Here is a 26,641-nt window from a genome sequence, read left to right on the forward strand (position 1 = left end):
TTATTCTCACGATTCCATAAGTTTAACACCACAGCTGTGGCAATCCCTCATTTGTATTCATTTAAATGTTTAATAACTTTTGGCTGAATAAATATAGTTTATTATAGATTACCCAAGAGTCAAACTATTTGTGTGAGTCCTTCAAATCTCCACAATTGGTGACCCCGACGTGATTAAAAACGATTACGATCACGCTTCCATTTAACCTTAAAATATCCACGCGCCATACATAGACGCTTACCCTCAAACATGGTAATTGATCACTCACCAACCCGCCATGACGACGGGGAGCCGACACCAGAACAACTGGCTCAACAACAACAACTGGCTCAACAACAACAAATGGCTCAACAACAACAATGGCTACAACAGATGCAACAAGCTATGCCATTCTACAATCCCATGGCTGGAAATGACGGTCAGGTCATGGCCATTGCACCCCTCAAGCTACCAGAGTTCTGGAAGACCGACCCAGAGTTATGGTTCATACACATCGAGTCACAGTTCAGCAGCAGGAACATGAGAGCTGACAGCGCCAAGTACAACGCAGTAGTTGCAGCCCTGAAACCAGAGTTTCTCAAAGAGGTGTCTGACATCATCAAAGCACCTCCAGAAACAGATAAGTACCTCTTTCTGAAAAACAACCTCATTAAACGCTTCACCGACTCAGTTGATCGTCGCTTGCATAAACTTCTCACAGAACTCGAGCTCGGTGACCAAAAACCCAGTCAATTGTTGAGGAGAATGAGAGATCTGGCTGGTGAGAGAGCTTCAGAAGAGCTTCTCCGTAGCAGGTGGCTAGCTCTGCTGCCTGACATCGTCTGTAAAATCCTCAAGGCCGTTCAGAGCAATAGTACACTCGACCAACTTGCAGAGGCAGCTGACAGTGCCATGGAGAACCATACCGGTGCCCACGTCATGGCAACACACCACCAGTTCCCTGCACCAGTTGTCCAGCCCAGCAATCTCAACACCCAAGTCATGGCAGCTGGGTATTTCAACAACAACCCACCACCATCACCAAGTTCCGTTGAGCAGAGGTTGAGTGCAGTGGAGAAATCCATAGAGACCCTGGCACACAGTCTCCATCAGCTTTCTTCCAAGATGGGCAAGCTCAATGTCAGGTCACGATCTCGCTCATACTCTCGTTCTACCACACCAGTCCCACAGAGTCAGACTGGTCTCTGTTTTTACCATGAGAGATATGGGAACAAGGCACATCGTTGCCAAATCCCCTGCTCGTTCACTCCCTCAACCCAGCAGCAGACGGGAAACTAGAGTCGCTGCCGTCTGTTCAGGCGGCCAGCGGCAGCGCAGATCTCAACAACAATGCCGTCATCAAAGAGTTTCGCCTCTTCATCAACGATAAAAATAAAAATCAGCGATTTCTCATCGACTCAGGATCTGTGATCTCCATCATTCCTCATTCTTGGAAGCCTCACGCAACTCAATCCACAGATCTCAAACTCTTTGCTGCCAACAACACAGTCATTAACACTTTTGGCCAGCAAGTACTTAACCTTCACATTGGACTTCGCCGAGACTTCCAGTGGAGTTTCACAATCGCAAATGTAAAAACACCCATCATTGGTGCAGACCTGCTCACTCATTACGGTTTGCTCATCGATCTTAAAGGCAAACGCCTAATCGACCCATCAACAAACATCTCAACATCTGGAGAGATCCTCGAGACCAGCATCTACAGTGTCTCCACCGTCACCAACGACAGCTCAGCACTCTCTCCAGCCATTCGACAACTCCTCACCAAGTTCGTGGACGTCACGAAGCCTCCAGCAGCCCCACGAACACAATTGGACAGTCCAGTAGCTCATCACATTGTCACTACTGGCCCTCCAGTCACCCAACGACCTCGACGACTTGCTGGTGATAAATTACAAGCAGCTCGTGATGACATGCAGTCCTTACTGCATTTTGGTGTCACCAGACCATCCAGCAGTCAGTGGGCGAGTCCAATACACTTGGTTGAGAAGAAGCAAGGCGGTTGGCGCACAACTGGAGACTATCGTGGTCTTAACAAACAGACAGTGCCTGATCGTTACCCTCTGCCCATCATCGAGGACGTCCTGCAACGCTGCCACGGCCGTAAGGTTTTCACAACCCTTGACCTCGTACGAGCTTACCATCAAATCCCCGTGGCTGAGGACGACATTCCCAAGACGGCTGTTACAACACCCTTTGGCCTCTTTGAGTTCCTTGGCATGCCCCCAGGACTGCGAAATGCCGCACAGACGTTCCAGCGCCACATGGATAACCTCCTCAGAGACGTCGATTTCGCAGCCTGTTACATCGATGACCTCATTGTGTTCTCCAAAACTCCTGAAGAGCACCTGCAGCATCTCGAGATCATCTTCAAAATTCTTCAAGACAATCACCTCAGCATCAACTCCAGCAAGTGCCAATTTGGTAAGGAGGAAGTAATTTATCTGGGTTATAAAATCAATCGATTTGGTTTCTCACCACCTGAGAGCAAAGTTCAAGCCATTGTCGATTTCCCCAAGCCTGCCACCGTCACTGAGCTTCGCAGATTTCTTGGTATGCTCAATTACTATCGTCGCTGCATTCCACACGCAGCTCAGGACCAAGCCATACTCAATGATTTTACCAAAGAGTCCAAGAAGAATGACAAGAGACTAATCCCCTGGACCCCAGAAGCAGAAGCTGCTCTTGTCCAGTGTAAAGAGAAGATAGCCGCTACAGTACGAGTCGGTTTCCTCTCTCCAACAGCACCACTCGCTCTCTCAACTGATGCCTCAGATTCTGCTATTGGAGCAGCTTTGGAACAGTTCGAGGACAACACCTGGAAGCCACTTGGTTTCTTCTCTCGCAAACTCAGCCCAACAGAATCTCGATACAGCACTTACGATCGAGAGCTTCTGGCAATTTTCGCAGCTATCAAATTCTTCAGACACGTTCTTGAAGGTCGTCCCTTTGTCGTGAAGACAGATCATCGCCCTCTGGTCTACGCTTTTTCTCAAAAACCTGAAAAAGCATCTCCAAGGCAGCTAAACCACCTGGACTTCATCTCCCAGTTTACAACAGAGATCGTTCACGTCAAGGGATCGGACAACGTCGTCGCTGATGCACTCTCGCGCATCAACGCCATCAACATGCCCACGGTGTTGAGCTCAGAAGCCATTCAAGTCGCCCAAGAATCCGATGAGGAGCTCCAGACCCTGCTCAACCCCGAGAACTCATCCAGCAAACTTCAACGTTTGGTTGTAGAGGACCACCCAGTTTATTGTGATATTTCCTCAGGGTGGATACGCCCTTACATACCTACCAGCCTTCGGAGACAAGCCTTCGACGTGGTACACTCTTCAGCACACCCCAGCACACGAGTAACAATTCGTCAGTTGAAAGAGAAGTTCTATTGGCCCGGCATCAAGCGTGACGTAGCACATTGGTGCCGAGAGTGTACCCCCTGCCAAAAGTGCAAGATCCAGCGCCATAATCGCATCCAGCCAACAAACATCGGTGTCCCTGATAACCGCTTCGAGCACGTCCACCTAGACATCATTGAGCTCCCTACAGTAAAAGGTCTGCGTTATTGCCTCACTATGATTGACAGATTTACTCGTTGGCCAGTTGCTGTCCCACTGTCCAACATCGAAGCTGATACCATTGCTACTGCGTTCTTCACACACTGGATCTCCCAGTTTGGCACACCACTTCACATTACCACCGACCAAGGCTCCCAATTTGAGTCCAGACTCTTCACAGCCTTGGCCCAGATGGTTGGGGCCAAGAAGATTCACACCACCCCGTATCACCCCCAATCCAACGGGATGGTGGAGCGCTGGCACCGCACAGTCAAAGCCGCACTCATGTGCAACGCACCAACACCCTGGCCAGATCTTCTGCCTGCAGTAATGCTTGGGTTACGAGTCGCCTTCAAGGAGGACCTGAGAGCCTCTCCGGCGCAGCTGCTATATGGAACAGAGCTACGAATTCCTGGTGAGTTTTTCATCTCTGAGAGTCTACCTGCTGATCCAAATTTTTTCCTCGAGAAATACCGAGAACACATCAGACGGGTACGACCCACGACTACCGCCCATCACACCAAAGCAAGATTTTTCATCCTCAAAGACCTGTACCAGTGCAGTCACGTCTTCGTTCGTGTGGATGCTGTCAGGAAACCTCTCGAACCTCCATATACTGGGCCTCATGAGATTATCAAGAGAGTTGACGACCGAGTCTTCGTCGTCAGAATCAATGGAAACGACAAAGCCATCTCTATTGACAGACTCAAGCCGGCATTCATCGTTAAGACTGACTCTGACCAACCACCCCAGCAACAGCAGCAGCAGCAGCAACAACCCCCTGCTCCTAGCACACCGATTGGAGTACCTGAAGAGCATCGTTCTACGACCATGGACCCACCTCTAAGGACCTACGCTAGTGCAACCAAAGCATCAAAAAGAGTTTCGTTTCCTTTCCTACCCAGTCAGGTCACTGGGGGGGGAGTGGTTGTGGCGGCTCAGCCTCAATCAGATTCCACTGTTACCGACGGAGCTCGCCATCAGCGCCAACGGCGCAAACAAATACTTATCCCGAAGACGGAATAACGAAACCGACCGGGAAAACCCGATCCGCCATTCATCATTATTATTATTCTCACGATTCCATAAGTTTAACACCACAGCTGTGGCAATCCCTCATTTGTATTCATTTAAATGTTTAATAACTTTTGGCTGAATAAATATAGTTTATTATAGATTACCCAAGAGTCAAACTATTTGTGTGAGTCCTTCAAATCTCCACATCAATGGAGCTATGGCTGCCATCTATAAATATTATCGAGTAATTATAATCGAGACCGATTGTGAATAAAAATTAATTGAACCCTACCTTACCGACCGCGACTAGACGTCTGTAAATCTTCTGGGCAACTGTGGAAATGGGCAGTTGTTCTTTTGGGCAAGCGAGTTTCGGGGCAAGTGTTTTATCTCATTTCTCACCAGTCTATGGGCAACTGTGGAAATGGACAAATGTGACTGTACAAACGAAACCCCCCCCTGAAAATTCTCGCCCCTTAAATATTGTTGCCACTCCGAGCGTACAATATTCGAAGAGTACGAAGGGAAATTAGTCTCGTTTATTAATTCCAAAAGATATTCTTCATTTTTCCCCTCGTAGGAGACTTTCGGACCACTCACAAAGTATATAAAACTATAAATTGAAGAACGGATCACGTACGGATCACGTTTTTTTAGACAGGTAAGTCACTGTAATTCATATATTATAACCTCGAAGTCATGATTAGTATTTTTCCACATATGTGACTCCATACACCTTGCCTTCGGCTCTGGCTATAATCTCTTTTATGGCATACGTGCCCAGAATTACGGGATTCTAACCTCGCTTCGCTCGGTAGAATCGCGGATTCTGGGCACTATGCCATAAAATATTATATGATACAGTAGGGAAAAGCGTTTTTGGACTCGTGGGATTATATCACTCGCCTTCGGCTCGTGCTATAAACCTCCCACGAGCCCGAAACACTTATGATACAGTAGGGAAAAGTGTTTTTGGGCTCGTGGGATTATATCACTCGCCTTCGGCTCCTGCTATAAACCTCCCACGAGCCCGAAACACTTATGATACAGTAGGGAAAAGTGTTTTTGGGCTCGTGGGATTATATCACTCGCCTTCGGCTCCTGCTATAAACCTCCCACGAGCCCAAAAACACTTTTCCCTACTGTATCATAAATATCTATTCCCTACTGTATCATGAATATCTATTCTGCCTACATGCGCCGAAAGTGAACATTCTAACCTCGCTTGGCTCGGTTAGAAACGTCACTTTCACCGCATTTCGGCAGAAAAATCGTATGCAACCCTCGGCAGGATAATTAAACAAGCATTCCCCACGTGCTTACGTAATTTTGCACGTGGGAAGGACTTATTTACTTTTCCTCCCAAGGTGAGCAATATACTGTAAGTGGGTACATACTTTTTTCGCTCAGTTTCTGCATAAAAATCGAACCTTCGAGGACCGAAAAGCGTCTTTTTTGAACTGAATGGCGTTAACCATGGTTTGCGCGAAAAAACGACAAAGGATCAGCAAATTTTTTTACTCCCTAGGGGCACAAAAGTCTGAGTGTTATCTTCTTCCTCATCATAACCTCAGGCCACTTATAAATTGATATTAATTTATATCTTATAGTTTTCGAGAATAATAATTATTCCAAAGGACAACTGTGCAGTAGGTTCCGTTACCTCTCAAATTGTCTGCATGTCCGTACCTGAGGTCAACTAGTCACTTTTTGAATAATGCAACATTAATAGCGTGAAATTTATTCATAATAATGTGACGTATGGCATTTACCAACACGTCGACTTTTATATTATGATAAGTTAAAATAGTTCTCAGGCTTGCATGAGAGAACAGAGAAATACGAAGATCTCTTTCCTGCCATCCAGACCTTGGTCAGCGTTCCCATGGTGTCATTTGGATGCCATCCCACACGGAAAAATATATATTTTCAATTTGATATTTTTCTGTATGTTAAATTGGCTCACATCATATAAGAAAAATATATAAAATATAATTTCTTATATTTATCATATAACTTTCATATAAATCTTATATATGTTTGTGGAATATATGAAATTGGCCCAAATTATATAATTTTTTAAATATATTTTTTCATGTGGGATGGTAAGTAGTCACACGGTTTTAGCCAAGTCCAGCTCAGGTGCACCGGGCTGTTTGACTGACTTGGTCTGTGTCAACGACGACACAGGCCAGTATTAGTGATGAAAAACCGTAATTTGTGGCTAATTTTAGACGGTAATTTCCTACGAGTACTCGGTATCATTGCTGGTACGCGACTGAAGACTGTTGTCTTATAACTGAACTGATACCGACTTAGAACTGAATTCGTAGATTAATTTGGAGATGTACTGACGCTAACTCTGAGCAATTAATAAATCAGAACTAGGGGAGGGTGGGGCAAAACGGACACTTTTACCTTTTTTTCAAATGTTAAAAACTCAGAAGAAAAATATTCGATCGAGCTCAGTCAAGGCTCATTACAGAGAGAAACAATTGAACTTTCCATTGATAAAATATTATCCCATTTCATAACAAATTCAATAACCATTAACATTTTCAAAAATAATCAAAAGTGTCCGTTTCGCCCCACTCTCCCCTATATGTTGAGATTCTACTCTATTTGCTGCTTAGCGACTACTTCTGACTGTTATTCAAGTATTTATTGATATTCGTTCCTTACTCTACTTCAGGCAATGTCTGTACTGCCATGCACTAATGACGTTACTCCTCAACAAATGGACGAAGCCCGGGCCATTCTGATTCAAGCAACACCGGAAGAATATCAATTAGAGACTCTATATCCTCTCGTGAGAACTGGAACGACTCCTCATCGGTGGTTAGGAATTTATATTAAAGCAAATGGTGGGATGAATTACGGTTGCCGGTTTTTTTCATCGGCCCGACAAAAATTCAAACACCATTGCCCAGAAGGCACTGAAATTGCCGGGATTGCATACAGCGCAGTTCCGTTGCAGAAGAGACTGGTGGTGGAATTTTTGGTAAACTGTTATTGTGGTGGAGTACGCATGGAACAAGACATACCATATAAGAAACAAGTAACATGTTGTACTGGTTTTATGCCTGTCGATGGAGTTTCATCAACGGAACTGAACTAATTTTTTTTTTTTAATCCATTTTTCAACAAATATCTTAGACTTGAAAGAAGATATCGACATTTTTATAGCTCTAATTCTTTCCTTTTTAGTGTAGAAAAAAGGTCTGCAGCAATGTCGATATCTCCTTTCGATTCAAACATATTCTAACATAAAATTTCTAGCCAAATGTAATTTCTCATTTACAACAACAAATATAAACGGCATTAAAAAAATTATTAATTTTATTATGATTAATCATAACAACGCCATATTATAACGAGCATTCCTATATCTTTTTACATTGCATCATGTGGGTGAAAGTTGGCCCAGCCGTCTTTTGGTGTCTCTCCCGTCATCTTTTGTTCTTTGGTTCGGCACACTGAACTTCTTTAATAGGGGTTATGTCTGTTCCTGTTCACCGGGGAGGGGCTACTGAAGAGGCGCAGCATTAGAACTTTTCTGTCCGGAGAATTGTTGGGTGAAGGTCTGCAGTTTACTGTCCTGCTATTTGTGTTTCATAAAAGAACAGTCGGTAACTGTCTCTCTGGCCAGTAATGTATAACTTTAAATTTTTTCATCTCCGCATACACAGGTGCCAATATACACGAGTGTATAATGTCACCTGTAGATCTGCTACATTATCGTCAAAAAGTTCATTAGGTTATGAAGGTAAGTCAATTCATTTTTCAGGAGAATATTCAATGGATAATGATAGAACAGTGATATTTTATTTACTCCTTGTGTACATGGTAGTCTTTGAGGAAATATGTCGAAGATAACAAAACAAAATGCTTAGGAACTAAAGTTGAAAAAAACCCAAAAATTGACCTAGTTTAATAATTATGTTTTCAGTGTCTCGATCGCTATGATGAGAACTTTTTCCTTCTACGATTAATTCGGCGCTGCCGAAAACTTTGATGACTTTCGAATTCCTCGTTTGAAGATTCCAAGTCTCTGCTCTCCTGAAAAATCTGCTTCCCTCTGGTTCTCTTCGTAAAAGTATTATAGCCCTTGTCATCAGTTCTCTCAGTCACCTTGTCATTCTCGGCCTTGTTACTATCGTCCTCATTCTCTTTGTTTCTTTTGGCCCCATTATCATCCTCTTCACTGTTTTCTGATCCTGATGCTTCGCTCTCTTACCGATGCTGAAGATAACTGCACATCTATTCCACGTCTTCCTTGCCATCCAGTTCATCGCTCATGTTGCAAACCTCCCCTACGTACATAATTTTGTCCTCAACCGGCGGTGAACCGTGCGGGCGGAATGGCTGGCTTTCACATAAATATATTACAGATGCATTAATTCTCTGACGCGTCGATGGACGTAGTTCAGCGTTAACCATTGGTAATTTCTCCAGTAGAGGGAAATTTTTCTTCAAAAATCAATTTGAATCCATTTCGTCAGATCAGGTTCCGGCCATTGTCAAAACCGAACTCTACAATTAGTAAATTCTTCAGTATCGAACAAGAAGGACAAGCCTTAACATGAAGTATAATCTCATTAAGTATCATTACGCTTGGTGCCTTCAAGCATTCTTCCTTGAACCCCTGCAAATGTTCCGCCTACAATAGGGTTCGTGCGTAATGACGAGTTAATAAGATAACCATGAAGGTGAAATCGAAGATAGATTCGTCCTCGAAAATTTTTAGGTTTGATGCTGCGAAATTTTGTTGAAACGACGCGCATGTGAGGGCGTAAACTATCTTCAATACGCCACACCAGAAATCCTGGCGTACCTCATGATTTTAGTAAATAGCTAAGTTAACTACTCCTACTACAACCTTTTTAAATTTAATTTTCTAAATGTCAACGCAGTAAACGCTTGTTGAAGACAATGGAAATAAATACCATCGAAAGTCTGCTTAATTGAACGGTATAGGATAAAAAATTGCAATGAATTTAAATGAACTATTGTGACGTTATCATGTAGGATGTTATCTCATTGAGAATGAAACGATTTTTTTCTCTGCAGCAGAAAAGTTGGCTGCATTCGGTGGCCCCAACAGTGTTATCTGATATAACACGGCTAAAAATGGAAACATTATATCTCAACCTGAAAACAAAAAATTGACATGATCTGCATCGAATTTTATGTGAAGCGTAATTTCCGAAGATTTCTATCGTCAATTACGATTAGGGTATCGTCAATTAGCCCTATCAAAACGTAATTTACGCTTCTAAGAATCCGCTCGTATTCCATTGTTTTCAGATTTCATGGTGATCACAAAACCTTTTCTGACGAGTGTGCATGAAAAAAAAGGGAATAATTCCCATACTATGCTGTTGTATGCAATGCTCAGAATCCAATCTGCGTACACTCATGACGATGTTACGGAATGCAAGATATTCTGATTGAAGCATGACGAACACATTATAATATACACCAATGTAGATCACCACCTGATGGAGATATTGCCCCCACCCCCCAGAAAAGTTTCATCTTTGGAAACATCGCAGCAGCACTGAGTATATCTCATCACGTGCATTGTTGAATGGATGAGACCTCCTCGTTTGATCAATTTTTTAGCCACACCTAAAAAATTGATCTAACGAGTGACATTGAAAATGCAGGTTATTTCTCTGCCGTTCCGACGATCACCGGGAACGATAGCGCGTTTCATTCTGTGCCAAATCGCGAGAATTTGGCAACGAATAGTTTTTGAACTTTTCCATTTTAATCGTCTGCGGGAATATTCGAAGTTGAAATATGTGGCTCCTTGCAGGTGCTGACTATATCGAAGGAGAAAATACAGGGTATTACTCCGCGGTTCCGACGATCATCATGAACGATAGCGCGTTCTTTTCTGTGTAAAATTGCGAGAATTTGGCAACGAATAGTTTTCGAGAGTTTCATTTTAATCGTCTGCGGGAATATTCGAAGTTGAAATATCTGGCTCCTTGCAGGTCCATCCAGCAGCAATAATGTTTGGAGCAGTCGCAGCGTCTACAGTATCAACGGATGACCCAGCTGAGGATAAAAAATTATAATTCAACATAAAAAAAACAGGGAATTGAAATGATCTCTATGAAATAATGAACTATACAATGCAGAAAATCGAATATGTCCATAGTTATTGCTATATTCCGAAATGCAAGAGATATCACGAATGATACATCAAGCAGAGGTGCTGATAGACTTGAGTGTTCATCACCTCTGAAATAAATATTCTCACCTGAAAAGTTTAATTTGGAAACATCGTAACACTGGACGCTGGGACCTAATGGGGGCGCTTAATGGAGGGATCAGGAGGATTGACAAGATAAAATTGCATGTGTTCAAAAATAGGAAATTATAACTCATAAAGCAGCTGCACGGTAATATAGTTGCTGCTATAGCAACTTTAATGCCTAAAGGAGGTTAGGCGGTGTTTGAGGTGAATTTGAGAGTGAATTTCTGTGGTTCCCGGTAGCTTAGTCGGTAAGAGTGCCCGGCGCGTATCTGGGAGACCCGGGTTCGATTCCCGGCTGGGTGAAGCGGAAATTTTTTCTCTCTAAATTCTAATTCTCTTAGAATTCTTTAATGCCTAAAGGAGGTTAGGCGGTGTTTGAGGTGAATTTGAGAGTGAATTTCTGTGGTTCCCGGTAGCTTAGTCGGTAAGAGTGCACTCGATGGGATCGAATATTCGATATCGATATATATAAAAACTGTCATTATATTTTCCTGAAAAGAATTCTTATTATTTCAAATAATTGATTTTTCAGTTTTATAACTATAACATTTTACTATTATTATTATCATTATTATTCTTATTATTACAGGTGTATATATACACTACTGTATATCGCCACCGTCCTTCTAACGGCAAATATTATTAAAAACTATCATTATATTTTCCTGAAAAGAATTCTTATTATTTCAAATAATTGATTTTTCAGTTTTATAACTATAACATTTTACTATTATTATTATCATTATTATTCTTATTATTACAGGTGTATATATACACTACTGTATATCGCCACCGTCCTTCTAACGGCAAATATTATTAAAAACTATCATTATATTTTCCTGAAAAGAATTCTTATTATTTCAAATAATTGATTTTTCAGTTTTAAACTTCATTATTGAAATGAACTGTTCATTTATTGAAATTTTTCCATTATAATGGAAAAATTTCAATACAACAATGGTTACTAATGACGGTGAAAATTCTAACGGCGCTAGAGATTAAGTATTTCAAAAGATGTCTATAATAAAAATAATTTACGCAAAGAAAGAATAGAATTTTTGAAATCATAAAATACTATATTGGCCAACTAGAGGGCTAATTTTTGTCGAAAGTTTCTTTCAGTGAATAGAGAAAGTCTGAAATCTCCATAGGATCGTCATATTGGAAATCCTATACGCAAATCCTATAGAAATTTTCATATAGGAGATCCCGAAATATTTGTCGCCTCAATGCTTCACCTGTCTTGAATTTTTTATACAAAATCTTTCCCCTGTTTTTGATAATAACTGGTGATCATAGACACCAGTGTAGATCATCACCCCTCGATGATACATCGCCGAAATTGATCATGGCGATGGTATATCTCTAAAATTGTCATTATTAATAAGATTATTCAGCAAATTATACAGCAGAAAATTTGGAAGCGTTCGGTTGCGCCCGCAGTGTCAACATATAAGACGAAGCAGAAAAAAAAATTGTCTCTCGTCATGAACAGACAAAATTGGAATGATGATTTTATGATGGACTACATAATGCCCAGAATACAATATGCTCACTCTCATTCTTGAGGACAAATAATGGACTGTTATGGCTAATTTAGGGAGTAACAAATTCGTAAAACCCTAGAGACTCTAGCAATATTGGCAATCGTGACGATCTAAATATTCGAACGTGGCACTCAAATTTTTGAACTTCTTAATTTTGTTTCAGGGTAAAGACTCTATCTTCTTCATCATTTGAAGATTTTGCAGATCCTCCATCATCGCCATCATCTTCTATCCAATCGCTGAACTGATTATTATTCATGTACTTTTTATTGATAAGCTCTCTTTAATAACATATACGTACATTTTAGATCGAACCATTACGATTTATGAAAAAATAAAAATGAGTGATGTAATTTCGTAAACAACGGGTTTTCCTTCATTTCTTCCCCATGGATGGTTGAAAAAAAATTGACACTCGTCATATCATGAGAAGAAAAAATTAAAATAATCTCGAACCTATATGAATATTACAGGTAATTGATAATTGACACCAGTGTAGATCATCACCCAGCAACGGTACATACCTGAAATTGTCATTATGAATTAAATTTTTTAAAATAATTTTCATTCATGATTGCTCCCAAGTGCACATAGGAATAAGAAACAAAATCCTCAAAACCCTGCGTACTGCAGATAGATTGATGAAATCTGAGAGTGCTGTATGATAACCAGAGGAGGAACGTTAATGAGAGATCCCGAATCCTGGTAAATATGTATCACTCAGGTGATCATAAACACCAGTGTAGATCATCACCCATCAATGATATATCGCTGAAATTGATCATGGCGATAGTATATCCCTGAAATTGTCATTATGAATAAATTATTTTAAATAATTTTCATTCATGATTGTTCCGAAGTGCACATAGTAATAAGTAACAGAATCCTCAAAACCCTGCATACTGCCGACAGATTGATGGAATATGAGAGTGTTGCATCCTCACCAGAAGAGGAATGTTGAGGAGAGATCACAAATCCTGGTCAATGAGTATAATGCAGGTGATCATAGACACCAGTATAGATCATCACAATCTTCAGCAACTTCTCAAATCCATTTCGTCGAGAATCCTGATTCCATCTAGAAAAATAAACATTTTCGTTGATGACATCTCCAAGTATCTGGATCCTAGTCCCTATCTTGGGTATGCATTTGAGAAAGCCTTGAGGGAGGCCAAGTATAATGAGGAAGCCAAAAAAGTTGTTAAACAACGATGTGTTGATTTCACTCTTAAGCTCTGCAAAGAGCTGCAGAACAGGTTACCATCAAATTTGACTCTACTGGAAAAGATGAATTTGCTGCATCCGTCTGAAGCACTCAAGGCTTGACTTCATAAATTATCCATTACACCACTAGCTTGAGAATTTGAATTCGATGATGCAATCATCACTAAAATCGAGTCTTAATGGTCGGAACGATACAACAGGCTCTTGATGCAGAGCCATTATACACTAGTGTATATTAACACCTCAAACTTTTTCTTTTCAATTGTCGTTCGGTCAAAAATTGCACAAAAGAAAAACTTTCTTATAATTTTCCGAATCGTCTCTTAACCCCTCAAGTACGGGGCCCATGTCGCGCGGCGTGTCCCCATCGGCCGGCGGCCTCTCGTCAACTTGAGTTCGCCGTTCTATAATATTTATTTTTAAAAAATATCAAAAATTACTTGAAAAATAAAATTCAAGTTGGATTGTGTGGGAAATTTCATCTAGTTTATAGGACAATTTTGAGGATTTTTTAGGACGAGTTCTCGCCTCCATATGTGATATGGACCCCGTACTCGAGGGGTTAAATAAACTTAAAGTTTTAGTTTGGAATTACTTGACCAGCGGGGGGGGGGGACATTTCTTAGGAAATAATAGAAATTTTAAACATTAAGGTTCATAACTCACAATTACTTGAGAAATAATAATTTTATTTTTATAGGTCTGACTCAGAGTTTGATGAACCAGCAGAGCTCCCCAATTTTTTTACGATGGATAACTTTGATGTGCGACACGCATTTTATTGTGGTCTTTTAGAAATCATATGTTTTTTCAATCCAGCTTCTTTCAAAAAAAATCCATACAAACTACTCATGATGTTGCACCATCCCTCCTCTGCACTCTACGAAAAATTTGTTCTCACCACGATCCTAGCGAGACAAATGTCCGAGAAATCTCCGAATTTCCGAAAGATTAGGAAGAAATTGCGAGATGATTTGCGTAACGCGCAAGTGTATGGACTGTGCATTGATATCCAGTTTCATTTGGATCACTGCCAAACCTGCACACAACTGCTTGTCATGAATCTTGCAGATTTTTACCCCGGGATGAATGTCAGCGATGATATGTACTGCCACCACTTGGAGTCATTCCGAATCATGTTGAGCCGATCAAAAAAGTTTCCCGTTCTATTTCCAAATCTCGTTACACCTCAGAGCAGGCGAATGTTTGATCGGTTATTGAATAATTTCTTGGAGCACAGAGAACAGGGCCCCCCATTCCCAGTGAAGGAGCAAATTGACTGCACAACCAGTGCTTCTATTAAACTCAAGGATGATGAGGAGCTATCTGTATTTGCGCAGGACATTTCCGAGACAATACAGGAATTTTTTTCTCATGAGTTCTCCAAGGAGGACAGTGTTAAACAGAAAGGTTCTCAGGGGAAGAAAAATAAGAATACTGACAAACGAACTGTCGTTGAGAGGGCAACAGAAGAGCCGGGTCCATCTGGAGTGAACAAAAGAAAGCGCCGATCGAGTGAGACAGATTCGAAAAGACATGATAAAAATTTGAAAGATCTTGGCTACAAGCGAGGCCCAAGGCAGCTGCTAGCAGACAGTGACTCAGACACTTCCGAGGTAAGCTGAAATAGCACAGGTCTGGTCATAATATCGGCACTGGTGTATACTGACACCCCGCCCACGAACAAAGGAAAATTTTACACCAGTGTATATTAACACCTCAAAACAAGAAAATTTTTCTTCAATTGTCAGTTATAATAATAAATATACATATTTTTAGATGCCTCGCGCAAAAATTCTTTATGTGCACTTTTTTTCAGACCATTCCGACCGATGCGATCAACTCTCGTTCACAATCTCCTGCTGTGATCTCCCCCTCCAGCGATGATGAAAAACGAGGCTCAAGGCATGCATCAGAATCCAGTCAGTCAGCCAGTTTGGGGAAGACCGAGAGGCCAAGGCTGCAACGTCGCAGACTGCAAGCACGAGCAATAGTTTCTGAAGAATCAGACGACTCTTACGTACAGCTGTCTCCTGGACACGTGGATGACGGAAACATTCCGGTGTTGGGGAGAGAACTAGTACCCAACACAGAAAAAGTCAGTTATAATAGCATAAGTGTGATCATCGTATTTGCACTGATGTATACTGACACCTGGTCCGTTAACGAAGGAAAATTTCACACCAGTGTACATTAACACCTCAGTGCAAAACAAGAACATTTTTCTTCAATTGTCAGTTATAATAACAAATATACATATTTTTAGATGCCTCGCGCAACAATTCTTCATGTGCACTTTTTTTCAGACCATTCCGACCGATGCGATCAACTCTCGTTCACAATCTCCTGCTGTGATCTCCCCCTCGAGCGATGATGAAAAACGAGGCTCAAGGCATGCGTCAGAATCCAGTGATTCAGCCAGTTTGGGGAAGACCGAGAGGCCAAGGCAGCAACGCCGCAGACTGCGAGCACGAGCAATAGTTTCTGAAGAATCAGACGACTCTGACGTACAGCTGTCTCCTGGACACGTGGATGACGGAAACATTCCGGTGTTGGGGAGAGAACTAATACCCAACACAGAAAAAGTTAGTTATAATAGCATAAGTGTTATCATCATATTTGCACTGATGTATACTAACACCTGGTCCATGAACAAAGGAACATTCCACACCGGTGTATATTAGCACCTAAAAATGTCAACGAACAAGTTGACAACTCTTCGGTTTCAGACAAGTCCGCAGATTCAGATGATGAAGTCCGTTGAATAATAAGTGTCGTTGTTCAATCTCTGTTTTTATGCATTGGTGCACACTGACACCATTTAGTGGATTATAACATGGAAAATGTACACGATACATTTTCATCATAGATTTTTCAGTCAAATTTATAATAAATGCCAGTACGTCAACATTACTATTTATTCAATGTCATTTTTCATCATAAATCACGCAGAAATTTCTCATTTGCCTTTTTTTCAAATTTAACGTTTTATTCCATACTTTTTGAATTATCGCACCATAAAAGTAAAGACGAATCTTTCTATATTTTAAAAGTCGCTAACTCGACTTCGTGCAACTTGTTTTGCAGAATCAACTCATCAACGTTCAATTTGTAAAGACATCACACACGCCCCTGGTTTCTTCAGCTGAACTTGAGAAGTTTGATGATCAATTCCTTGTCAGAGACACATCTCGACGTACAGACTCGACAGAGAGTTCCAATACCACCAATGAATCTCCGGGTGGTGATTCTGTTGCACAAGCAAAGGACGAAGAGGCCTCTCAGGAGGATTTAAATGTTACCACTCCCGGCCGCATCAAAACTTCGATGATGACATCATCTCCGGAAGCCGGGCCAAGCAACATGGCCTCGAGTTTAAGATCCCCAAAAATTGATGCGGCCGGCACACACACGTCCTTCGTGTCAGCGAGTGACAGCTCTGTGGACCAAGTGCTGGAATTGATAGCAAACTGCATGCGAGGTAACGCATCATCGTCGCAAACACACGATGAAAGGGACACCGAGGAAGAGCAAGAGAGGACCGTAGGTCATGGAGGCGATAACAACAGACGAACAGTAAGCCCTGAGGTTAGGGGTGAAGAGGATGAAGTGTATCTCATTGATGAATTGTTGGCGTGTGGTCAGAACGAACAAAGAAGGAAGCTATGGCTTGGAAAGTGGGAGGGATACGACGGTCCAACATGGGAGCGGGCCAATAACATCTCTCGCGTTATCAGACAACAATGGCTAAAGGAGAATCCGAATGCACCCCTGATGAAAATTACAGAGCAGGAAATAGAAGCCCTGAAGAAGGCATGTAAAAAAAGAGATGAAAACAGAGATGAAAGAATGAGGTCCTCCGCAGAATGAAAAAAAGAAAGATTTACGACTCTTTTTTGTGCAGTTCACGTATTTTAGGTGAGAAATGATAAAAGAAAACAATTTGTTGTGGTTAAAATCAATTCTGCAGCTTCACATCCCCTTAAATATCGAGGTTAATTAAATTGAAATTTATCAACTCTTACATAATACCCATATAAATAAAAATCAAAACCCCATCTAAAAAATAAAATGAGACCTGGATGCAGAGCCATTGTACACCGGTGTTTATCAACACATCAACGCAAAAAGTCAATTGTTTCTCAATTTCCAGTCGATCAAAAATCGCACTCAAGAAAAACTTTCTTACAATTCGCCAATTCGTCTCTTAAACAACGTTAGAGTTTGACGTTAAACAAATGGGGGAAAAAAAAAAGACAAAATTTTGAAATTTTTTGCCCGAAAGATGGGACTGTGTACACTTTATGGATTTTGGTGTGCTGATGGACATACTCCATTCTCTGCGTTGTGCACTTGATTATTTAATAGGGATCATTTCAGTTTTTTGTTTCCATGTTGACCTATAATTTTTTATCTCCAGTCGTGTCATCCATTGACACTGCATAGAACACACAATATAATCCATTGAGATTCGTGACGATGTTATTTGATTGTATAGCCTCCGCAGAAGAGAATCGGGTTGGGCACGGTCATACTGATCACTTGCCATATGACTTCTTGCCAATACCACTGATGACAATGGGAAAACACATTATAATTGAGGGTGGAAACAAAAAATTGAAATGATATGAAGGAATATCTTCCATATGATGCGCATAATTAGATATGTCCGTTGTTATTACGATTTTTCCTAAGTAAGACATTCTGAATGATGAATCAAACACAGGTGCTGATGTACGCTCATGTATATCATTACCCAGCTGAGTATCCTACCCCTGGAAAGTCTTGCCATTTGGAAAAATCGTAATGCCAATGAACATCTCCAATCACGCGCATTATATAGTAGATTATTCTTCATATCAGGCGCATGATTAATTACTAGATATGTTCATTGGCATTACGATTTTCCCAAATATGAGACTTTCAGAGGGTAGAATAGCTGGGTGGTGATGTACACTGGCGTACATAAGGATGATCATTTGGAACATGTCTTACATTTAAAACAAGTGGAGAATTGCTCTTGCTCTCTCATAGTATGGTTTTTTTTGCTAATGATGAGCAATATGCTTCCGAATGGTCATTTTGCATTGATGCTTCAATTAATTATCTATTTTTCGTATGATTTATCGTCCTTCCATAGATATGACTTATTTATTCATAGATATTTTCGTTCATTCATAGACATTCATGGTAAAGCTATGTTCACCTGAATTTATGTTCGATTCTATTTTTATTCAATCATACTTTACCTACCTCAACGTACGTCATACTTATTGATTGTCAAGATAATACATCGATGGAAGTTCTTAAATAATCATATTTGAATCAATAATATGAAAACTTGTGGGTTAATCAAATATTAATAGTGCATTCGAGGACAAGACTATCATTTCCAGTTTTTCATAAATTGGAAAATTGAAGGTCGAGCAGTCTATAATGACATCACGTGTCATATAGACGATTTATCTCCCCAAAAAATTGTCGAAGTATCATCATTCCATCAGATGAATCCTCATTTAGATCAATCCTCTGCTGTCTTATTCGAATTTTTTTATCCAAATTACTTTTCAGAATCAGTTATTGAACGCAATGAAGAATAGAACCCGCCTTATTTGATAATTTGATGCGACCTCGTCGTTTAGTCTTGTATGAAGATGCACAAACACCCTCGTATTTCTCCGATGATGTAATACCTTCCCTGGATTGATTCGCCTCCAGAACTCCCCCAAACTCTTTTCAATTCGCACCATTTTAGGAGATGACAAAAAAAAACTTTGAGAAGAAAATATCATTTCATATCAATTTTATTGTCCCATCAAAAGCATCTAAATTTTCTATCAATTTTACTGGAATAATATGAAAATAGATAACATTTTATTTGAATATAATCGCATGAATCCAAAACATCACAGTTGGAAGAATCATCAAAAAGCAACTATTCACTTATAACACCACAAGAGCTTCGAAATTATTGGATATTTCCCGATGGGTTCATTGCAAACAAATGAGCGTGTCAAGTTTTCCAGGTAAAAAAATCACGAGCGCGCAGCGCGAGTGATTTTTCTGGAAAACTTGACGAGCTCATTTGTATGCAGGGAATCCTGAGGGAAATATCCGATTAATTTCGAAGCTCGAGTGGTATTCGGGGGATTATTTTTACCATTCAAATCTCGAGTAATAGAATTATGCCATGAGACAACGGAAATCCGATCGAGGCTGAAGGTGGCTGAATGATCTCTTTTGTTCCATATATATATTAAAGCACAAAATTATCAAAAAATTATCAGTTTGAAACCGTGTAGTTTATCCCGCGTGATATCGAATGGCGCAATTCTATTGGTCGAGGTTTGATTGGTAAAAATAATCACAAAAATTTATGAAAATTGAGAAATTTCTGGAAATTATTCTCGAAAATCCAATCTACCGTGGCAGTGATGATAACCACAGTCGACCTTCCTCTTAGTCGTATCGAACTCAACATAATAAGCTACGATCGAACTCATTCGAAGCATACTATCCAACGTTTTTTTGTAGAATTTGGATTTTTGAAAAAATATGATTTTTTGGCAGAATATTACAAACATAAAAAAAAACTATAATTGCTATCACCTCCATCTTCGAACTCGGTCAAAAGGGCATCGAAGCGGAGATTTTGAGCCGTCATTCAATTGATTAGATTTTTTTTTAGCTATCGCATAAAAACCGAATTTCGAAAAAATACAAAAATAAAGAATATGAATGAGTGAATTAAAATTCAATTGTTGGGGATAAATAGGGATCTATAATACCTTCATTTGAGGAAGAAAATTATTCAATTCCAGCAATTTATCAGGGCGAAATTTTCGAAAAAAAATTTACCAAAAATTACCACACACATAACTACATACTACAAACAGACAGACACGGTCTAAAAACTGCATTTTCGGACTCCTTGAGTCATGATAAGTTGTTATAAGACAAAAAATCGGAAACATAAATTTGGTCGATTACAAAGCTTCCATTCGGAAGCAAAAATCGTCATAACAATGGACATATCAATTATGCGCTTATATTGTAGATTATTCCTCCATATCTTGTCGTTTTTTTTGTTTCCACCCTCAGTTATAATTTTTTTTTCTCATTGTCATCAGTGCTATTGGCAAGGAGTCATATGGCTGATCAGTATGACCGTGCCCTCTTCCGCGGAGGCTATCGAATCAAAGAACATCACGATGAATCCGAATGGATTACATTGTGTGCTCCATGCAGGATATTATGTCATTGGGAATAAGACCATTTTTTTTTTCACTTTGTGCAGTAGAAAAGTTTAGAGCTCTCAGTGGCGTCACCGGTGTCAACGGATATGGCACGGCTGAAGATAAAAAATTATAACTCAACATGGAAATAAAAAATTGAAATGATCCCTATTAAATAATCAAGTGTACAACGCAGATAATGGAATATGCCCATTGTGATCATGATGTTATAAACTGCAAGAGACATTCCTGATGAATCAAACACAGGTGTTGATAAACGCTAATGTATATCATCGCCCACCTGAGTATTCTACCCCCGGAATGTCTGACGTTTGGAAAAATCGTAATGCCAATGAGCATATCTAATAATTCATTATTAGATATGCTTATTGGCATTACGATTTTTCTAAATGTCAGACTTTCCGAGGGCAGAATACTCAGCTGAGTGATAATGGCCACTCGCGTACATCAGCAGCTGTGTTTGACTTATCATCGGGAATATCGGTTGCATTTCAAAACATTGTAATAACAATGGACATATTCCATTCTCTGCATTGTACACTTTTCATTAAATGAAGATCATTTCAGTTTTTTGTTTCCATGTTGAGTTATAATTTTTTATCTTCAGCCGTGTCATATCCGTTGACACTGCTGATGCCACAAAGTGCTCTAAACTTTTCTACTGCACAAAGTGAAACAAAAAAAATGGTCTTATTCCTAATGACATAATATTCTGCATGGAGCACACAATATAATCCAGTCGGATTCATCGTGATGTTCTTTGATTCAATAGCCTCCGCTGAAGAGAATCGGGTTGGGCACGGTCATACTGATCAGCCATATGAGTTCTTGTCAATAGCACTGATGACAATGGGACAAAAAATTATAACTGAGCGTGAAAACAAAAAAAAACGAAATAATATGAATAATCTACAATATAAGCGCATAATTAATATGTCAATTGTTACGCCGATTTTTTAAAAATGTAAGATATGTTCCGAATGATGAATCAATCGCAGGTGCTGATGTACGCCAGTGCACATCACCCCATCCCCCCCCATATATTCTACCCTCGGAAAATCTCATATTTGGGAAAATCGCAATGCCAATGAACATATGTAATAATTAATTATGCGTGTGATATGAAGGAAGGATCTACTATATAATGCGCGTGATTAGAGATGTTTATTGGCATTACGATTTTTTCAAATGTAAAACTTTCCGGGGCAGAATATTCTGCTGAGTGATGATGTACACTGGCGTACATCAGCACTTGTGCTTCTTTTATTCGGATAGCGCATTTTCAGGCACGTCTTTCCCAGTAGACTGGCGTACATCATCAGCTGCGATTGACTCACGAATATCTCTTGCATTTCAGAAAATCTTAATAACAATGGACATATCTAATTATGCGCATTATATCATACACCATTTCGGATGAATAAATCAATTAAAAAATGAATAAAATAGATATTATGAAACACACTTTTTGAGATTTTTATTTCTTAGTCTGTGTACCATTTCAATAGTACTAGTTGATACATAAAATTTCTAGACATCCATTTTCGTTTCATAGCATCATTTCTAGACATAGCATTTTCGTTTCAAAATGCAAGGACGCGTTGACGTTCGAACTTCTCCAGTGAGTTCTTCCGTCCCCATCCGGGAATTTGGATGTCGTCTTAGACCCTTCTTCTTTGTAGATTTATTTCCAATCTTGGTTTTAGCCTTCCTACGAACCGCTGGCTCTGCCGGAACTTCAGGAGCTGCATCTTCACCCTTGGTGCTACCCTCGCCACCAGCTGGCTCTTCAACATCAGTCAGCATCTGCTCAAACTCCATATCAGAGTCCCTGTCAGACTCAGCAACACTGCCCTCAGCCCCGTTCATCTCAGTTTCCTCGTTTGCGTTTTTCCAGCTTGATCTTCAATGTTGATACCTTCGACGCTTTTTTACCCTTTTTGGCCCTCGATCCGCGTGACTTCCTTTTGCGATTACTGTCCTCATCCTCCTCTTCATCATCGTCAACTTCCTCGACAGGAGCTCCACGATTCAATCTGGCACTTCTGTTCTCCTCTTCAGCATTTAACATACAGACTTGATTGTCGGGTTGAGTATAAGGATTTAGCACCAGGAAGTCACGCCATTTGGCTGCCACCAACATCATCAGCCTGGACATCGTAACTTTCAGGTTTGCTTCAGCTAGTGCTGGTCTCACGTGCTGTTGGAACAGTTTGTAGAGCATTAGATTTCGGAAATCAGAGTCTGTGTACTCAATTAGAACATCTGTCAGGCCAAATTTACTGCAAACGTCCTCAATCGTGGGCATTCCAGTTGCTAGGTCATGAGCTAGTGTTGTCGAAGTATTGTGACTTGACGATTTTCTTGAGGACGATTGTCTACTGTTACGATTGCTGGCATAAGCACTGTCCTCACCGCCACCATCGACAGCCTCACCACCACCACCTCCATAATCACGCTTACCTCCAGAGTCTGATTTTTTCTTCTTTTTCTTCTTCTTTCCCATTTCATCCTTACTCCTAGCTTTTCGCTTTTTTCCCTCCTTCTTTTTACGCTTTTCGGGCTCGTAATCATCATCTTCCTGCAGGGAACAACCATCGGTTTTAGTATTCTAGGAGTTCAATGGAGATTTAATATTGCATGTGTATCCACGTGAATTGGGCGGACTTTTTCGCATGCTGTTTCCAAAATATTCACGAAAATCATGGAAATCCTGACTTTGTGAACCCTTTTCATGTAGACGTATTACGATACAAGTGAAAACAAGTTTTTGACGAGGGTGAAGCGTGCGAAAAAGTACCCTTTTTCGTCACTTGTATCATACAATTCTGCAAAGGGCCATCATAACCCTTGTCTATAGGAATTTGCGAATCGTGTTTTTTCATACAATCGCCAATTTTCATTTATGAAACTGCTCCATTGAATCGATTATTGCATTGTGCACTCAATGAAGTAGTTTTCACAAACAAAAACCTATTTGTTTGAACCCTCAGTACGGCCGATAATTTTTACGTGGACACGTCCGTTTAGCTCTTGTGTAAGGATCCGTTGATGTTTTCAGAAAAGTCAAGAAATTTATAGAGAAGTCTCGAATGTTGCACAAAAGTCTCGAATATTCTAGAAAAGTCTCCAATATTCTAAAAAAAGTTTCGAATATTCTAGAAAAGTCTAGAACATTCTAGAAAAGTCTAGAACATTCTAGAAAAGTCTAGAATATTCTAGAATTTTTTGAAAGATGTTCACACATCTGCCGACAGATGGCATTTGAATCTAGTGTACCGTCACAGAATGACCCCCTGGACCGAAAATATAGACGTGTCGTATAATAATGGAACATAAACGATGAATATTTTTAATCTTACATCGCCATGAGCAGGTGATCTTTGTGAGGAATCAAGAGGATTCTTGGAGTTTCCTCCTCCAATCTCAGAATTCCCTGTTTTCCCTTGACTCTCCTTATCGGATGGGACGTTATCGGTTGTCTTAATCTCCTCATCATCCTCTGCGCTTCCATTATTGGGTCCCTTGTCCTTTGACGACTGAAAATAATAACAAAATGACACATTCTATGAGCAAATTCAAAATTCGCTTCAAGATCAAAGTTCAGGAACCATTGTGTAATCATCACACTGTGTAAATCATCAAGCAGCTGAGGATATACACCAGTGTCTATCACGCTTTCAAGGGAGGATATGCTAACTTAACGTACACCTAAGAGTGAAACAAATATTTCAGACCATTTAAAATGAAGTTATCGTTCACTTTGACATACAAACATGATAGGAAGAATGTTAGATTCAAAATTCGAATGAAAATCTAATTTCAGGAACCAGTGTGTATGATTCAGGTGATGGTATACATCAGTGTATGTCATTACATTAAAGAGGATGACTATTTTTAATCGTACATTGTCATCAGCAGGTAATCTTTGTAGGAAATCAAGAGGATTCTTGGAGTTTTCTCCTCCAATCTCAGAATTCCCTGTTTTCTCTTGACTCTCCGTATCGGATGGGACGTTATCGGTTGTCTTAATCTCCTCATCATCCTCTGCGCTTCCATTATTGGGTCCCTTGTCCTTTGACGACTGAAAATAATAACAAAATGACACATTCTATGAGCAAATTCAAAATTCACTTCAAGATCAAAGTTCAGGAACAATTGTGTAATCATCACACTGTCTATATCATCAGTCAGCTGAAGATATACACCAGCGTCTATCACTATTTCAAGGGAGGATAAGCTAACCTAAAGTACACCTAAGAGTGAAACAGATTTTTCAGACGATTTAACGTAAAGTTATTGTTCACTCTGACATACGAACATGAGATAAAGAACATTAGAGTGAAAAATTCTAAACAAAATCAAATTTTAGGAACCAGTGTGTAGATTCAGGTGATGGTATACACCAGTGTATGTCATTACATTAAAGAGGATGACTATTTTTAATCGTACATTGTCATCAGCAGGTAATCTTTGTAGGAAATCAAGAGGATTCTTGGAGTTTTCTCCTCCAATCTCAGAATTCCCTGTTTTCTCTTGACTCTCCGTATCGGATGGGACGTTATCGGTTGTCTTAATCTCCTCATCATCCTCTGCGCTTCCATTATTGGGTCCCTTGTCCTTTGACGACTGAAAATAATAACAAGTGCGATTGTTGAGAATGTCTAACTCAAAAACGGGATCGCAAAAATCTAAATTATTCCTTTTTTCATTATCATAGGTATAGTTTGTTAAATAATTGGAATGTGGGAATTGAATGTTGATGGTTTGAATAAATTTCCTGGTAGAGGGAACGAAAAGGTGTTGATATACACTAGTGTTGATCACTATTGTCAGGGAGGAAATGCTAACGTACTGTGCACTCAAGTGTGAAACAGATTTTTCCAACGATTTAAAGCGAAGTCATTATTGACTTCCATATACGGACATGGGAGAAAGATTTCTTTAGATTCAAAATTCGGGGAGGACTGTGTATCAATGGGGTGATGATATACACCAGTGTCTATCGCTAGTTCAAGGGAGGAGATGTTAACGTAACGTGCTCCTGAGTGTGAAACAGATTTTTCAGATGACTTAAAGTGAATTTGTTGGTAACCCTGACATACGGAAAAGCGAGGAAGAAATATAATGAATATTCTCCGACTCACATTTCTAGTCTTCCCAACTTCAGGTTTTCGGGAGACTTTTTCAGTAGATGATTCCCTCGAAATTGACTCAACAGAATCGTATTTCACAAACAATCTACTCGGGTATCCTCGTGACTTTGGAGTGCTGCGTTCCTTGACAGAGGATGACGAAGGTTCGTTCCTTGCCCCATTTTTACTTTCAGCCATTTTTGTCGTTCTCCGTCTTTTCTCAGGTTAGTAGATATATAGGGGCGGTTCTGGCCCAACCATTTTGGGAAGGGTCTGAGGATGCGCCGCGAGTGGGTGGTGGGATGGGATTAATTAATTCGCGCTTTAATTCGCGGTTTTGATTCGCGGTTTTAATTCGCGGTTTTAATTCGCGGATTTTACATTTCGTCGATTCTGGGTGCAAGAAGTATGGGAGAAGCCCCCGCGAGTGGGTGGTGGGATTAATCAAGTCACGGCTGTAATTCACGGTTTTCAGCCCCGATTTTAATTCGCGGTTTTCAGTCCCGATTTTGATCCACGGTTTTAATTCGCGCTTTGGTGGGATTAATTAATTCGCGGTTTTAATTCGCGGTTAGAATTCACGGTTTTAATTCGCGGTCTTAATTCGCGCTTTAATTCGCGGTTTTAATTCGTG

At 40.2% G+C, this 26,641-nt stretch overlaps 1 protein-coding gene across 1 annotated transcript; it reads right to left on the reverse strand.

Annotated features, from left to right (window-relative positions):
- Positions 1 to 22,371: 22,371 nt before the first annotated feature.
- On the reverse strand, positions 22,372 to 26,205 carry LOC107046578 (chromodomain-helicase-DNA-binding protein Mi-2 homolog). Its single transcript, XM_015269232.1, has 5 exons — positions 26,020 to 26,205; positions 25,325 to 25,501; positions 24,780 to 24,956; positions 24,235 to 24,411; positions 22,372 to 23,453 (listed from the first exon to the last, which is right to left on the reverse strand). Exons 1-5 carry the CDS (start codon positions 26,203 to 26,205, stop codon positions 22,743 to 22,745), a joined length of 1,428 nt encoding a protein of 475 aa, XP_015124718.1. The 3' UTR covers positions 22,372 to 22,742.
- Between the last annotated feature and the right edge of the window lie 436 nt (positions 26,206 to 26,641).

This window comes from Diachasma alloeum, unplaced genomic scaffold, assembly GCF_001412515.2.
Source record: "Diachasma alloeum isolate Michigan unplaced genomic scaffold, Dall2.0 Dall_scaffold_01516, whole genome shotgun sequence".
Lineage (NCBI taxonomy): Eukaryota > Metazoa > Arthropoda > Insecta > Hymenoptera > Braconidae > Diachasma > Diachasma alloeum.